Here is a 17,505-nt window from a genome sequence, read left to right on the forward strand (position 1 = left end):
CATGTGGGATCCCAGTTCCCCAATCAGGGATCGAACCCGCGTCCCCTGCATGGGAAGGCAGACTCTTCACCACTGGACCATCAGCGAACTCCCGTACTGCGTATTTTAATTAGTGATAGACCATGAAGGCCACAGTAATCATTTTTAGGAAGAAAATGTGAGGCTGAGAAGAAAGGCACAGCTCAATGATATAGAAATGTATATCAGTGTGTGTGTATATACATACATATGTATTCTATATATTCAACATGCCCAAAACATATGAAAAACTCTGTAGTTGGCAAACTTTTGAATGTTTACTGTTTGCCTTTACGTGTATGTCTTTATTTCCAAAAGGAGTATTTTCACTTGCAATATCAAGTTTAATTTAGTTTTTATAAATATTTTTAATAAATGTCCAATCTAATAATCCCCAGTTAACTTTCCTAACTTTTATCATGAAATAAAAATTCAGTCAGTGTGCACAATAATAAAAATTTATCTAATAAAGTGTATTAATGTTATAAACCTACTATTTAGGGAAATTTCTTGATTCTAATCATTAAAATAATTTATGATAAAAATGTACTGTTATTTTATAATCCTTATTTCATATTTATAATGCTTCTTAATAAAACTGTAAAAAAAATTGCTATTATTCTTACCCACTAAGAAGCACCTTTTAGGTTTTTGTTTTTAATATCCTAGTTAAGCTCTTTACTTACATGTATCTAAATTTGTTATTGATCTACTTAAATGAACCTTAGTCATCATCTGATATAACTTAATAAATGAGTCTCTTCCATTACAATCCAGATGTATGTTCATATGACCACAACTTGAATGAAAACCTCCCTTGTTAATCAGCTCTGGGTCCTGGGAAATTCTTCCTCCTATCAAGCTATTACTTTTTGGAGCAACACAACTCCCACAGAGCAAGTCGGCCACCTCCCTCTTCTGTTGACAGCCCTCAGAACATTTGAATATGTCAGTCATGCCTGGACTTAGCCATTAATCTAAACATCCCCCAATTCTCATAACCTTTCCTCATCAGACATAGATTCCACACCACCGACAAGCATAGTCAGTCTTCTAAACCTACCATAGCTTGTCAGGCTCCTCCTTAAACAGTATTACTAGAATTTGGCACACTTTCCCTGCTGCACCTGGCACCTAATGCTAGGAGGCTGTGGCTTCTCATAGCTTTTTTTGGTTTCTTTTAAAGAGAATAAAGTATAATTATCTTAACACTGTGCATATAAATGGCTGCTGAGCCCATAGGTGTCCATCATATTCCTTTAGATTAGGACTGATTTGAGGATAGAGTGTCCTATTTACTGTTCCAGCGTAGCTGCTTTCATATAAGAGGCACTTGATAAATGCTTTTTTTTTTTAATGGTTTTGAAGAAAGGCTTAAGCTAACTTTTCCCTATTATATACCTAAGCAATAATTTTTGGACACATTTTACATTTATCATGATGAAATTTCATCTTTTTTGTCTGTACCCTTTTGGTGCTCTGTTTTTTATTCTGTCATCTGTCTTATGAGCAGTCACTTCCAGCTTCTGTGTGGAATACAGATTTGAGAAGCATTCCTTTTGTGTCAATACCATTGAATAAAAGAAATATTATAAAAGAAGAATTTTTTTTCAATCTGATACAGTGGCTTGGTGGAAAGCACGCTAGATTCTGTAGGCCTTAATTATACTATTGTTATTAGCACTGGTAATTTACATTGTTTCTATGTAAGTCATTTTGACTTTCAGAATTTCAGGCACTTCATCTTACTTTACCTGCCTCAAAGAGTTGATAGGATAGTCAAGTATGATAATATTTTTAAAAGCAGTTTTAAAAATTGTTTTAAAAATTATATAAATTTAAGTCAGTGCTGAGTGGCACTATACATCTTCACTGAAATTTTGTGATTTGTTTTATAACTACTGATCACCTAAGGTTTGAGTAATTTGATTAATAAAAATGTATTCATACATAGTTTTACTTCCCTAAAGTTTAGTAATTTGGTTTGTCACTGGAAGCAGGGGTGGAAAGAAGAGTTCTTTCAGGGTTATGATCCAAGTCATATTCTTGAAATACAGCCTTTGTTACTGTATTTCGTGCTACAGAGGACTTTGTTTTTTGCAACTGAAATTATGAGCCTATGAAATTGTATCAGCTTCTTTGAAAAAAAAAATCTGTGTCAGCATTGTGTTTGTTCTGCTAACTTACCTTGACTTTTTTTTTTTGGCGGTACGCGGGCCTCTCACTGTTGTGGCCTCTCCCATTGCGGAGCACAGGCTCCGGACGCGCAGGCTCAGCGGCCATGGCTCACGGGCCCAGCCGCTCCGCGGCATGTGGGATCTTCCCGGACCGGGGCACGAACCCGTGTCCCCTGCATCGGCAGGCGGACTCTCAACCACTGCACCACCAGGGAAGCCCTTACCTTAACTTTTATTGAAAGGCAGTTTATTTTAATTTTAGTATCAGTACTATAGAAAGTCATGGAAATATTTAATGATCATGTATTGAACTTCTCTGATGAGCAGGAAATTATCTTGTCTGCCTGACTTTTAATAGATGACATTCACCCACTGGATCTGCCAAACCAGTGTGTAAAGATACTGTATCAGACTCTTAACTGATAATTCAAATGGAAGTCAAATTCAGACACATAATAATCAGGTTTTACTTTATGCATGTCCCAGAACACTGGGGAAAATATTAAATCAATCCTGACACAGCTACCTTTCCCCCATTCTGATTATGAAGATCTTAATTTAACCCTTTCCTGTGTAAATTTTTTTAATTTATTTTTTTTATACAGCAGGTCCTTATTAGTCATCCATTTTATACACATCAGTGTATACATGTCAATCCCAATCTCCCAATTCATCACACCACCACCACCACCCCACCCCTGCTGCTTTCCCCTCTTGGTGTCCGTACGTTTGTTCTCTACATCTGTGTCTCAATTTCTGCCCTGCAAACTGGTTCATCTCTACCATTTTTCTAGGTTCCACATATATGCATTAATATATAATATTTGTTTTTCTTTTTCCAGCTTACTTCACTCTGTATGACAGTCTGTAGATCCATCCATCACTCTACAAATGACCCAGTTTCATTCCTTTTTATGGCTGAGTAATATTCCATTGTATATATGTACCACACCTTCTTTATCCATTCGTCTGTTGATGGGCATTTAGGTTGCTTCCATGACCTGGCTATTGTAAATAGTGCTGCAGTGAACATTGGGGTGCATGTGTCTTTTTTTTTTTTTTTTTTTTTTTCGTGGTACACGGGCCTCTCACTGTCGTGGCCTCTCCCATTGCGGAGTACAGGCTCGGGACGCACAGGCTCAGCGGCCATGGCTCACGGGCCCAGCCGCTCTGCTGCATGTGGGATCTTCCCGGACCGGGGCACGAACCCGTGTCCCCTGCATCGGCAGGCGGACTCTCAACCACTGTGCCACCAGGGAAGCCCCTCATTGTAGTTTTGATTTGCATTTCTCTAATAATTAGCAACGTTGAGCAGCTTTTCATGTGCTTCTTGGCCATCTGTATGTCTTTGGAGAAATGTCTATTTAGGTCTTCTGCCTGTTTTTGGATTGGGTTGTTTGTTTTTTAAATATTGAGCTGCATGAGCTGTTTATAAATTTTGGAGATTAATCCTTTGTCCGTTGATTCGTTTGCAAATATTTTCTCCAATTCCAAGGGTTGTCTTTTCTATGGTTTCCTTTGCTGTGCAAAAGCTTTTAAGTTTCATTAGGTCCCATTTGTTTATTTTTGTTTTTATTTCCATTACTCTAGGAGGTGGATCAAAAAAGATGTTGCTGTGATTTATGTCAAAGAGTTTCTTCCTATGTTTTCGTCTAAGGGTTTTTTTTGGTGTTTTTTTTTTGTGATACGCGGGCCTCTCTCAATGTTGTGGCCTCTTCTGCTGCAGAGCACAGGCTCCGGACGCGCAGGCTCAGCAGCCATGGCTCACGGGCCCAGCTGCTCCGCAGCATGTGGGATCTTCCCGGACCGGGGCACAAACCCATGTCCCCTGCATCAGCAGGCGGACTCTCAACCACTGCACCACCAGGGAAGCCCAATAATTTCATTCTTTTACATGTAGCTGTCCAGTTTTCCCAGCACCACTTATTGAAGAGACTCTCTTTCCTCCACTGTATATCCTTGCCTCCCTTGTCATAGATTAGTTGACCATAGGTGTGTGGGTTTATCTCTGGGCTTTCTGTCTTGTTCCATTGATCTATTTTTCTGTTTTTCTGCCAGTACCATATTTTCTTGATTACTGAAGCTGTGTAGTATAGTCTGAAGTCAGGGAGTCTGATTCCTCCAGCTCTGCTTTTTCCCTCAAGACTGTTTTGGCTATTTGGGGTCTTTTGTGTCTCCATTCAAATTTTAAGATTTGTTGTTCTAGTTCTGTAAAAAATGCCATTGGTAATTTGATACGGATTGCATTGAATCTGTAGATTGCTTTGGGTAGTATAGTCATTTTCACAATATTGATTCTTCCAATCCAAGAACATGGTATATCTCTCCATCTGTTGGTATCATCTTTAATTTCTTTCATCAGTGTCTTATAGTTTTCTGCATACAGGTCTTTTGTCTCCCTAGGTAGGTTTATTCCTAGGTATTTTATTCTTTTTGTTGTTATGGTAAATGGGAGTGTTTCCTTAATCTCTCTTTCAGATTTTTCATCATTAATGTATAGGAATGCAAGAGACTTCTGTGCATTAATTTTGTATCCTGCAACTTTACCAAATTCATTGATTAGCTCTAGTAGTTTCCTGGTGGCATCTTTAGGATTCTCTATGTATATTATCATGTCACCTGCAAACAGTGACAGTTTGACTTCTTCTTTTCCAATTTGTATTCCTTTTATTTCTTTTTCTTCTCTGATTGCCATGGCTAGGACTTCCAAAACTATGTTGAACAATAATGGTGAGAGTGGACATCCTTGTCTTGTTCCTGATCTTAAAGGAAATGCTTTCAGTTTTTCGCCATTGAGAATGATGTTTGCTGTGGGTTTGTCATATATGGCCTTTATTATGTTGAGGTAGGTTCCCTCTATGCCCACTTTCTGGAGAGTTTTTATCATAAATGAGTGTTGAATTTTGTCAAAAGCTTTTTCTGCATATATATTGCGCTGATCATATGGTTTTTATCCTTCAGTTTGCTAATATGGTGTATCACATTGATTGATTTGCATATATTGAAGAATCTTTGCATCTCTGGGATAAATCCCACTTGATCATGATGTATGATCCTTTTAATGTGTTTTTGGATTCTGTTTGCTAGTATTTTGTTGAGGATTTTTGCATCTATATTCATCAGTGATATTGGTGTGTCATTTTCTTTTTTTGTAGTATCTTTGTCTGGTTTTGGTATCAGGGTGATGGTGGCCTGATAGATTGAGTTTGGCAGTGTTCCTTCCTCTGCAATTTTTTTGGAAGAGTTTGAGAAGGATGGGTGTTAGCTCCTGTCTAAATGTTTGATAGAATTCACCTGTGAAGCCATCTTGTCCTCGACCTTTGTTTGATGGAAGATTTTTAATCACAGTTGCAATTTCATTACTTGTGATTGGTCTGTTCATAGTTTCTCTTTCTTCCTTGTTCAGTATTGTAAGGTTATACCTTTCTAAGAATTTGTCCAGGGCTTCCCTGGTGGTGCAGTGGTTGAGAGTCTGCCTGCTGATGCAAGGGACACGGTTTCGTGCCCCGGGTCGGGAAGATCCCACATGCCGTGGAGCAGCTAGGCCCGTGAGCCATGGCTGCTGAGCCTGCGTGTCCGGAGCCTGTGCTCCGCAACGGGAGAGGCCACAACAGTGAGAGTCCCACGTACCGCAAAGAAAAAAAAAAAAAAAAAAAAGAATTTGTCCATTTCTTCCAGGTTGTCCATTTTATTGGCATAGAGTTGCTTGTAGTAGTCTCTTATGATGCTTTGTATTTCTGTGGTGTCTGTTGTAACTCCTCTTTTTCATTTCTAATTTTATTGATTTGAGTCCTCTCCCTCTTTTTCTTGATAAGTCTGGCTCATGGTTTATCAATTTTGTTTATCTATTCAAAGAACCAGCTTTTAGTTTTATTGATCTTTGCTATTGTTTTCTTTGTTTCTGTTTCATTTATTTCTGCTCTGACCTTTATGATTTCTTTTCTTCTGCTAACTTTGGGTTTTGTTTGCTCTTCTTTCTCTAGTTCCTTTAGGTGTAATGTTAGATTGTTTATTTGAGATTTTTCTTCTTGTTTCTTGAGTATAGCTATAAACTTCCCTCTTAGAACTGCTTTTGCTGCATCCCATAGGTTTTGGATCGTCGTGTTTTCATAGTCATTTGTCTCTAGGTATTCTTTGATTTCCTCTTTGATTTCTTCAGTGATCTCTTGGCTATTTAGTAACGTATTGTTTAGCATCCATGTGTTTGTGTTTTTTACATTTTTTTCCCTGTAATTCATTTCTAATATCATAGTGTCGTGATCAGAAAAGATGCTTGATATGCTTTCAATTTTCTTAAATTTACTGAGGTTTGATTTGTGACCCAAGATGTGATCTATCCGGGAGAATGTTCCGTGTGCACTTGAGAAGAAAGTGTAATCTGCTGTTTTTGGATGGAATGTCCTATAAATATCAATTAAATCTATGTGGTCTGTTGTGTCATTTAAAGCTTGTGTTTCCTTATTAATTTTCTGTTTGGATGATATGTCCATTGGTGTAAGTGAGGTGTAAAAGTCCCCCACTATTATTGTGTTATTGTTGATTTCCTCTTTTATAGCTGTTAGCAGTTGCCTTATATATTGAGGTGCTCCTATGTTGGGTGCATATATATTTATAATAGTTATATCTTCTTCTTGGATTGATCCCTTGATCATTATGGAGTTTCTTCCTTGGCTCTTGTAACATTCTTTATTTTAAAGTCTATTTTTTCTGATATGAGTATTGCTACTCCAGCTTTGTTTTGATTTCCATTTGCATGGAATATCTTTTTCCATCCCATCACTTTCAGTCTGTATGTGTCCCTAGGTCTGAAGTGGGTCTCTTGTAGGCAGCATATATATGGGTCTTGTTTTTGTATCCATTCAGCAAGCCTTTGTCTTTTGGTTGGAGCATTTAATCCATTCACGTTTAAGGTAATTATCAATATGTATGTTCCTATTACAATTTTCTTAATTGTTTTGGGTTTGTTTTAGTAGGTCCTTTTCTTCTCTTGTGTTTCCCACTTAGAGAAGTTCCTTTAGCATTTGTTGTAGAGCTGGTTTGGTGGTGCTGAATTCTCTTAGCTTTTGCTTGTCTGTAAAGCTTTTGATTTCTCCATCGAATCTGAATGAGATCCTTGCTGGGTAGAGTAATCTTGGTTGTTGGTTCTTCCCTTTCATCACTTTAAGTATATCATGCCACCCCCTTCTGGCTTGTAGAGTTTCTTCTGAGAAATCAGCTGTTAACCTTATGGGAGTTCCCTTGTATGTTATTTGTCATTTTTCCCTTGCTGCTTTCAATAATTTTTCTTTTCTTTAATTTTTGCCAGTTTGATTACTTTGTGTCTCAGTGTGTTTCTCCTTGGGCTTATCCTGTATGGGACTCTCTGCGCTTCCTGGACTTGGGTGGCTTTTTTCTTTCCCATGTTAGGGAAGTTTTCGACTATAATCTCTTCAAATATTTTCTCAGGTCCTTTCCCTCTCTCTTCTCCTTCTGGGACCCCTATAATGCAAATGTTGTTGCATTTAATGTTGTCCCAGAGGTCTCTTAGGCTGTCTTCATTTCTTTTTGTTCTTTTTTCTGTTCTGCAGCAGTGAATTCCACCATGCTGTCTTCCAGGTCACTTATCCGTTCTTCTGCCTCAGTTATTCTGCTATTGATTCCTTCTAGTGTAATTTTCATTTCAGTTATTGTATTGTTCACCTCTGTTTGTTTGTTCTTTAATTCTTCTAGGTCTTTGTTAAACATTTCTTGCATCTTCTCGATCTTTGCCTCCATTCTTTTTCCGAGGCGCTGGATCATCTTCACTATCATTATTCTGAATTCTTTTTCTGGAAGGTTGCGTACCTCTGCTTCATTTAGTTGTTTTTCTTGGGTTTTATCTTGTTCCTTCATCTGGTACATAGCCCTCTGCCTTTTCATCTTGTCTGTCTTTCTGTGAATGTGGGTTTTTTTCCACAGGCTGCAGGATTGTAGTTCTTGCTTCTGCTGTCTGCCTTCTGGTAGATGAGGCTATCTAAGAGGCTTGTGCAAGTTTCCTGATGGGAGGGACTGGTCGTGGGTAGAGCTGGCTGTTGCTCTGGTGGGCAGAGCTCAGTAAAACTTTAATCCACTTGACTGCTGATGGGTGGGTCTGGGTTCCCTCCCTGTTGGTTGTTTCGCCTGAGGCGACCCAACACTGGAGCCTCCCTGGGCTCTTCGGTGGGGCCAATGGAGGACTCTGGGAGGGCTCATGTCAAGGAGTACTTCCCAGAACTTCTGCTGCCAGTGTCCTTGTCCTCACAGCGAGACAGAACCACCCCCCGCCTCTGCAGGGGACCCTCCAACACTAGCAGGTAGGTCTGGTTCAGTCTCCCCAGGGGTCACTGCTCCTTTCCCTGGGTCCCAGTTCGCACACTACTTTGTGTGTGCCCTTCAAGAATGGAGTTTCTGTTTTCCCCAGCCCTGTCGAAGTCCTGCAGTCAAATCCCGCTAGCCTTCAAAGTCTGATTCTCCAGGAATTCTTCCTTCCATTGCCGGACCCCCAGGTTCAGAAGCCTGACGTGGGGCTCAGAACCTTCACTCCAGTGGGTGGACTTCTGTGGTATGTGTTCTCCAGTCTGTGAGTCACCCACCCACCAGTTATGTGATTTGATTTTACTATGATTGCGCCCCTCCTACCGTCTCATTGTGGCTTCTCCTTTGTCTTTTGTTGTGGGGTATCTTTTTTGGTGAGTTCCAGTGTCTTCCTGTTGATGACTGTTCAGCAGTTAGTTGTGATTCTGGTGCTCTCATAAGAGGAAGTGAGAGCACGTTCTTCTACTCCACCATCTTGAACCAATCCCCTATGTGTAAATTATTTTGATTCTTTAGTTTCTACAGTAACAAGTGATTTCAGCATATATATCCAGCCAGTGTAAAACAACCTTGTGGTCATGATTTTTATAGTAATACAAGAAGAAAACACTGAGATTGAGAGAATTGAATGAAAATGCTTGGTTTTTTAATTTCTGGCCTCTGAAGTTATATCAGCAGTCTCATCCCGCTTATCCTACATATAATAGGAATTCTAATAAATAAGGTGGGAATATTTATGTCAAGGATCTTGGACCAAGGCTGTGTTATATGGCCTCTGGGTGTAGATATCTGGTGTGTGGGGCAGCTCACCCACTGATAACCATTTCTGAGTCAGGGAGCTAACAAACCTGCATGAAGTCGAGTTGGATTAGCTGCCGATTCATTAGTTTACAATGACATTTCTCTTTTTTTATTTCGTTAAGTAGGTAAGATATGCACGTAGTAAAAACTAAATTCAAAAAGTAGGAAAAGGGTATACAATGAAAAATGTCTACTGTCCCATGGCCCCCAATTTCCCTCTCTAGAGGCAACCTTGAATGTCAGTTTCTTGAGTTTTCCCAGAGAACTCTATACATTTACAAACAGGTGCATATGTGCCTGTGTGTGTGTGTTTGCGTCCCTTACCACACTTTTCTGTACCTTTTTCGCTTATATATCTTTTGTTTTAACGTGTTTCTCTTTATTAGCTTTAAAAACCTAGTGTGTTTTGTGTTTGGGGATAAATGCTGGGTGTATAATGACTAATAAGTTCTTAAAATTAATTAATAACTTTTATTAATTAATAATAATTTTAATTGGAGTATAGTTGATTTACGTTGTGTTAATTTCTGCTGTACAGCAAAGTGATTCAGTTATATATATATATATATATTCTTTTTTTAAATCTTCTTTTCCATTATGGTTTATCATAGGATACTGAATATAGTTCTCTGTGCTATATTCAGTGTTTTTTCATCTTAAACTTCTAGGCTCATCTGTTTTGGAGTCAGTAGTGGTCTCTGCTCTGGTTACCATGACTGACCATAAATTAGTGTAAAGTGTTTTGTAGATAGAATACTCTGTAAAGCTACCAGTGATATTCCATCCCTAGATTTCCTAATGTACCACTAATGAGTCATGTGTAAGAAGTGTTGATTGATTTGTGTGATCTATGTCCAGCAAATATACAGTGAGCATGAGGTGTGGGGTTTTGTTTTGTTTTTAAGAAACTCTTGAAAAGTGCTTCATGTTTTACATGTGTTTATATCCATCAGATGCTTCTCATTTAATCCTGTGAATAGCCTGGTCACTGCTTTAGCCAGCAATGCATTCTTTATTCACCATCGTCCTTTTGTTCTCTAGTTCCATGTGTCTTCTAATCAAAGAAGCTCAAAGTAATCACCAGCTATTTGTGGTACTAGAATGTGTTAAATATTTTGTAATCCTGAAAGGCTACTGTAATTGGAGGAGGAAGTGTGAGCTGAGATTAATTAGAGAAATGTTGTTGGAAAACAGTAGATACAGTTTTTGTTTTTACCTCTTCAACAATATTAGGTATTGTTAATGATTGCAATCGGGTGTGGTAAATTCTGGTAATTTGATATGTTCTATGAATAATACATAACAGATTTAGGGTAATTCCCTCACTTTCTGCAGTTTCTGCAGATAAATATTTTTACTTAACAAATATTTTTATTAAAAGTATTTTCCTGGTAACTTTAAGGTTAGAATAATTGCTACTCATTATCATCAGTGGGCATGATACTTATTAGTCTAAGGGGAGATGTTTTAGGTTTCTAAATAGGATATCATTTTTTCCTCATTGATTCTGTTTTCACCTTCAAATTAAAATTATTGAAGGTTTGTATAAAAAGAGCATTAATAAAGTTATAAAGCATTTCTCTAAACATTCTTCTAAGAATAAGAATAGTGTCCTTATTCAAAGATTTCACTATAGATTGGGTTAACAGGCTATTTATTGGCTAATCTGGGATCCTAGCCACTATTAATGATACACTTCTAGGTGAAATTTTTTCCTCTGTTCCAAAAAAGTCATGTATTTTTTAAAAAAAACTCTTGACATGAAACTTATTCTAAAATTGAGGACTATTTCTATTTTAAGTGTTTCTCCAGGAATTACATAGCAGATAATGTTTATTTTATGCTTGAGGGCTGTTATTAACCAGTCTTAAAATATGTAATTTTTAGTTACACTTAACGTTTCTTACATTTTTTTCTTAGATTTTAACTTCTCTTTAAAATTAAAGAATGAGTCTAGATTTTGTGTTAATTTGCTATATTTTACCTATCCCTCAGTATGCCAGGAGTGTGACTCAGGGGAAAGAAACCTTTAAATTATAGTGGTAAAAATTGTTCCTGTGGTTTGGAGTAATCCACCAAAAAAGATAAAGCAAATAAACTGGTACTCATCCAGCAAGAGAACCTTTTCCTATCTACTCCACAAAACCTGTGTGAAGAGCTGACAGATGTGTGAAGCTTTGTGGAAGTTCTTCAACTACCACTGAGAAGAGATGCAATTCCAGAGTTGATACTCATGAAAGACAACACCCAGAATATCCATCTGATGTGACTCACTGCTGCTCTTATGAAACTAAAATGTTTGTGTTTTTATTTTAGTGACATTGTATGCCTCCTGTATTCTCCTGGGAGTGTTCCTGAATAGCAGTATACCTATATTTTTTGAGCTTTTTGTGGAAACTGTCTACCCAGTTCCAGAAGGAATTACTTGTGGAGTTGTCACTTTTTTAAGTAATATGTTCATGGGAGTACTTTTGTTTTTTCTCACATTTTATCACACAGGTAAGAAATTTGACTTTTTATTTACTATCTAAATGTGTTAGGAGAGAGGTTTGTGGCACTGATGTATAGGGGATTTATATGGAGAATTCCCACTAAGGCAAATTACTTTATTTGAGCTTTCACATGCGAAGAAAAGAAAATATCTTCTGTTGCTTTTCTTGAAAGGCATCCAGCCTGATGGAATGCATCCTCACTGCCCCCCACCACCAAAGTTTCTGATTTAATTAACTTGGGGTGGGGGGGTGGCAGCATTTCTACTTTTAAAAGCCAACCAGCTGATTCTAATATGCTGGTTCTCATTGAGAACCACTGATACCTTGCTTTTAAAAGAAATACTTCAACTCTGTTGTCTTAACATTAGGTAGAAATTAAGGTCAGGCGTATATATGTAGTTTAAAGCTTTGCAGATGAATGAGAGATCACCCAAAGAGTGGATCGCCTGTATAGGACAGCTCTGTCCAATGGAACATTTTATGATAACAGAGGTGCTCTTTATCTATGCTGTCCAGCACAGTAGCCACTAGCCCATGAAGCTAATGCAGCTAGGGAACTGGATTTTTCATTTTATTTCATTTTGATTAATTTGTTTACATTTAAATTGCTACATGTGGCTACCAAATTGGTCAGTGCAGGTATAGAGTGAAAAGAAGGTTGCAGTTAGAACCCAGGGGTACAGCTTTAAAGAAGGGGGTCGTCCTTACAAAGGAAGAAGGGTTGGGTTCCTGAACCCAAGTAGAGGAGTTAGCCTTGGACGAAAGAAGGTGGAGATAAGGCAGTGTGTGTGGCATAGAAGCAGAGGCCTGTGCTGAGCACATTGCTGAGGGAGCTCCTTCTTGATGGCACCAACTTTTGGCTTAGAAGCCAGTTCATCTATGAAGAGTTGGTGGGAAGGTAGTGGAGAAGGGGCTTAAGGAGAGAATGAAACTTTAAAATAGCTTTTGAGGGGGTGGGAGGAGACGCTGCAGGGACAGCTGGAAAGCTCGCTGGGCATATTGAAGGCAGGCCCCACTGGTGTTGAGGTCTGCGGGTTTGTAGTGGCTCTGTTTTGCAGTTGTTTGGTTTTCTCTGATATTCTCTTTTCCGTGGTCCAAATTCTGTCTCACTATTTTAGAAAATTGGGGCACAATTATCTAGACTTCTTTTTTGCATGTTAAAATAAGGATTTATACTTATTTTATACATCTAGACTTTTTAAATTTTATACTTGTGAGTCTTAAATATAAACCTTTAATTAATTTCTACTAGGTTTATATCCCATTTTATTTCCTTGTCTTAAATAATTGAATATTACTACTTTTTTTTTCTGGTTGCTGTTTTCTTAACTACTCATCAGATACAGTAAATTTGGATAATTTGTACATGGAAGAATCTAATTTATAAGACTTAAATGTAAGAAATGCTCTAAAATGTGACACTCCAAGAGACCTAATTGTTTCTAGGAATTCTGACAGGCTTATAATTGCAATAGTAGCCATGATAACCACCTTGACTGGAAAAAAAAAATTTTTGAAATGTTCAAAGCTGATGAAACAGAATTTCCCTGGGTTTTGGACAGCTTTTGACATAGCACTTTCACCTAACAGCAAAGAGCGTCCAAATGATATATTAATTTCGTAATATAATTAACAACAAACTAGATCATTTCTGTCCATCAGTAATACAGGTAAAGAAGGTTTCAACTCTGCTAAACCTGATATACGTTTGGTTTATCCTATGAAAGAGAGTGACATTTTCGAAGGCAGGTGATATTAATAAAGTCAGACCACTCTTCACTGTCCTCCTGGAAACGTGTTTCCATTAGGGAAAATGCCATCACCAGGTATAGGGTCTTTGCCTTCAATTAGTTTTCTAAACAGAATCACCTAACAGTTATTACGTTATCAGCTTTAACCCACTTCAGCTGTGTCATAGTTGAAACTAGGCGGCTCAGTGCCTCTCTTTTTTTGCCTGGTAAAGTATCAGAGATGGCTGTTGCCCTTAGAGTTGTAGAAACGGTTTTCCAGCTCATGGAGACAGGTGGGCTGAATGGTCCTTGCAGCCCGTCTGAGCATGGTTTCTCCTGTTGGATGGAAATTGTTTTGTCTTCCCAGCATTTAAAAACAACAACAGTAGATGCCAGATCATGTTATCCCCTAATAGACCTCTTGCACGTGGTCTATAGAATATAACAAACATGTATTTATTGGTCAGTTTAAAGCAGGAACTACCCCTGTGCTGTCTGACTGTGGAGGAGCCCAGTGCACTCCTACCATTGTGCCCAGCAAGCAGTGTCTCTATCACTCTCCTCGGTCTTGAGTGTGCAGCTTCCAGTTTGTTCAACAGAGACTGGTGTCTGTACATCAGCCAGTGCTCACTCCTCATTTTGCAGATTTATAGTGACCAGATACAAGCAGACATTTTTGGTTCTTTGGCACAGGCAGTGGAAGAAACAGCACCATTTCTGCTAATTTCTATCTCACTGATACAATCAAGGATTTATCTAGCTGGGGGGAGAAAGCTTCCCTCTTCTCGGTTGGTTTCTGATCATATGTTCTTATACATATCTATGTAGATGTTAAAGGTTTCTGCCTAAACTCCGTGAGTGTTGTGAAAAATAAAACTTAAAAATTAATCTTAATCGAACAGGATGGTTTTCAGGACAAAAAGAACCTCAGTGTGTTTTGACATTTTAGAGTTAATGAGAAGATGAATGTAAAAGAGCTTAGACCAGGGCACAGCTGGCACTCACCAAATGTTTTGTTTCCTTCTGGATAATTAGCTGGGGATGATAGGAATTTAAACATCTAGGCTTCTATTTTAAAGAGATGCTTTTATGTGCTTATTTGTCAGGCGTATAATGAATACACACAAACATACCCCACAACTCTCTAAGGCTAAAAAGTTCCTAGAACTATGAAAACTCTGTTGAGATTCTTTCACTTATAATTAGTTGATCTCACCCCAAAAGTCCCACAGCAAAAGTCCACATGCCTTATAACTGAGGTATGATGATACCTAAATTACAAATCTGAAAACTGTATAAAATTATTTCCTAAATTTTTAGTTCCGCAGCCCGGTCTGCTAAACATTTTATATAATGAATTCCCTTCCATTAGAGCCAGTGTTTGAATGTCATAATTCAGTCATTTTAAACTTGAAAAACTCACCCAGAAGTTAGTTATGTGTCAGAATTCAACTATTAGTGACATGATTGGAGGGCTTGATTTTTAATCATCATAAAGATAGGCTTTTTTTTTTTTTTTTTTTTGCGTGGTACGCGGGCCTCTCACTGTTGTGGCCTCTCCCATTGCCGGAGCACAGGCTCCGGATGTGCAGGCTCAGTGGCCATGGCTCACGGGCCTAGCCGCTCCGTGGCATGTGGGATCCTCCCGGACCGGGGCACGAACCTGTGTCCTCTGCATTGGCAGGTGGACTCTCAACCACTGCGCCACCAGGGAAGCCCCAGATAGGCGGTTTTTTAGGTCACTTCTCAAGGAAGTACTAAACTTCCTGACTAGAGTTTTTGGTTTCCCACCATGTGCTATCTGATAGATGACTACATCAGATGTGGCTTTTCAGGGCTGTACAGACTAACCCCAAAATGACCACATTAGAGTGCCTTGTCTGGCAAGATAGGCTCCACTGGTGATTTGCTTGTTGATTATGGCCATTGCCATCATTGATGGCGAATGTCACACAGGCTTCTATACCAACGCCACTGGCCTATTTAGAGCCCTGGGTCACAGAGTTTCCCATGTCCTGTGTTGACTCTGCTTTGGGAACCTGGACCATGTCAAAGATTTCTTGGAGTTTTTCTGACTTGGGTTTTTTAAGGTCACTTTGAAAAAAAGTTACTTGCTCCTTAATATAAGCATATTTGCAAAACTGAGTTACTTCCTATAATGTTTGCTTTGTGAATCTCAGCGAGTATTTCAGACAGCACAGTGATGTTTTATTCTAATAACTTCCCATACAAAATCAATTTGGAAATGCCGTTGTATGCTTTATATGCTCTGAAATGCATTCTAATGTTCTATTTTACAGTTTGTAGCTTGTTTTGTAGTTTGTATTGGCTGTTATTTTTTGTTGTTCTTGTTTTTCTAGAAGGTTTGCAGCAAGCTTTGGCTAAAAACATTAAAGGTTTTACCTCGGTCCTTTCATTTTGAAGTAGCCAACCATGAATTTGAGGCTGCATGTGGGCTGAGGAGGGAGGTATTGTCTAGTGGTTACCAGGAGAACAGGTTCAACAGATGTGGACTAGTGAGAAGTAATTTTCTATCTAAGAAGCAAAATAATGCAATGTGCTGGTCAGAGCTATCGGATAATTAACCTGGAGGGAAGGGAGCAGGGCATCACACTGTGAAATTGTGGTGTCAGCTGGCTTCTCTTGAGAGAGAATGGAGACAATTTTGTTAAATTACCATACTTTGGGTTAAATCACCAAAGAAACTAGAAGGTTGGTTCTGGAAGATAGTGTCTGGAACCAGACAAGTACTTGAAGCCAAAAGTGTGACATCACTGCAGGGAAAGATGACGTGAAGAGTAGAATGGTACTTCATCGTAATTAGTTCAGCCCCAGCAGAGCCTCACCATTTGGTACAGAGCTCTGAGTAAACTATAGCACCTGCCTCACTGGAAATTGGCAGAGTCCTCAGGCTGCAGCACAGGAGATGACAGACAGCCAGCAGAAATGTAGAGGCAAGTCATGGGGGCTTGCAGTATGGATTTATAGTTCCTCTAGTGAAAGGCAAAGGGAAGGAATGTTGGAAAGCTGTGCTCGCTTTAAAAGATACAAAAGAAAATTTCGATGGGTAAGGACTCTGTTGGTTTAATTATGTCATGGCACTGGGCTCCAAAGGACCACAGCCAACTTTGCTCTGCCAAGTCAGACTGAACTTTTTTTTTTTTTTGCGGTACGCGGGCCTCTCACCGTTGTGGCCTCTCCCGTTGCGGAGCACAGGCTCCGGACACGCAGGCTCAGTGGCCATGGCTCACGGACCCAGCCGCTCCGCGGCATGTGGGATCTTCCCGGACCGGGGCACGAACCCGTGTCCCCTGCATCGGCAGGCGGACTCTCAACCACTGCGCCACCAGGGAAGCCCCCAGACTGAACTTTTAAGCAAGCCATTTCCTGCACATTAGAGCCCCTTAGGTGTGGTTTATGTGAATGGTTTTCAGTGGGGACATGCAGAGATTTCCATCCCTGACCTTTTTCTCTCTAAAAAGGCAAAAATTTCAAAGAACACTGGTAGTTGGTTAAGCCAGGTGAACTTAGTGAAGGGTGGATTTGACTTCTCAGGGAGAGGCACAATAGTGAAAAACAAGCAACCAACAAACCATGACACTAAAGAGCAATTTTGAGTTATTTTTAGAGATTTCATCTGAACCCAGGTAGAAGGAATCGTTTTACAATTCTGATGAAATAAAGGTCTGCTTTGGCAATATTTGACTAATTTCTAGGTTTAAGGAGAGCTAGGACAAGTTGATTGTTGCTGCATGTGTGTTGCTCTAGCTCCCTGTGAAATAGTCTCTAAAGTTTAGGGAACATCTTTGTTGTAGACTTCAAGTGCCATACTTTCTTTTAGCTATTGCTTAAAATGCGACCTTTAAGTAAAAAACGCTCAGTTTTAGTATGAACAGTATGCTGTTATCTCTATTTCACTACTTTTTCTTTTCGTATTTTTTCACTGCTTCTTTTTGCTTGTCAAAATTATCATCA

The 17,505-nt window shown here is 39.0% G+C and overlaps 1 protein-coding gene across 1 annotated transcript in view; it reads left to right on the top strand.

Moving 5' to 3' along the window:
* Positions 1–17,505, top strand: part of SLC49A4 (solute carrier family 49 member 4) — an 87,805-nt gene that overhangs the window by 68,073 nt on the left and 2,227 nt on the right. The window contains exon 8 of the mRNA XM_029215109.1: positions 11,625–11,807. Within this exon, the coding sequence (XP_029070942.1) occupies positions 11,625–11,807 (183 nt within the window). The remainder of the gene's footprint in view (positions 1–11,624; positions 11,808–17,505) is intronic.

The sequence above is a fragment of the Monodon monoceros genome, unplaced genomic scaffold (genome assembly GCF_005190385.1).
Source record: "Monodon monoceros isolate NGI ecotype Baffin Bay Population unplaced genomic scaffold, NGI_Narwhal_1 Super_Scaffold_11, whole genome shotgun sequence".
Lineage (NCBI taxonomy): Eukaryota > Metazoa > Chordata > Mammalia > Artiodactyla > Monodontidae > Monodon > Monodon monoceros.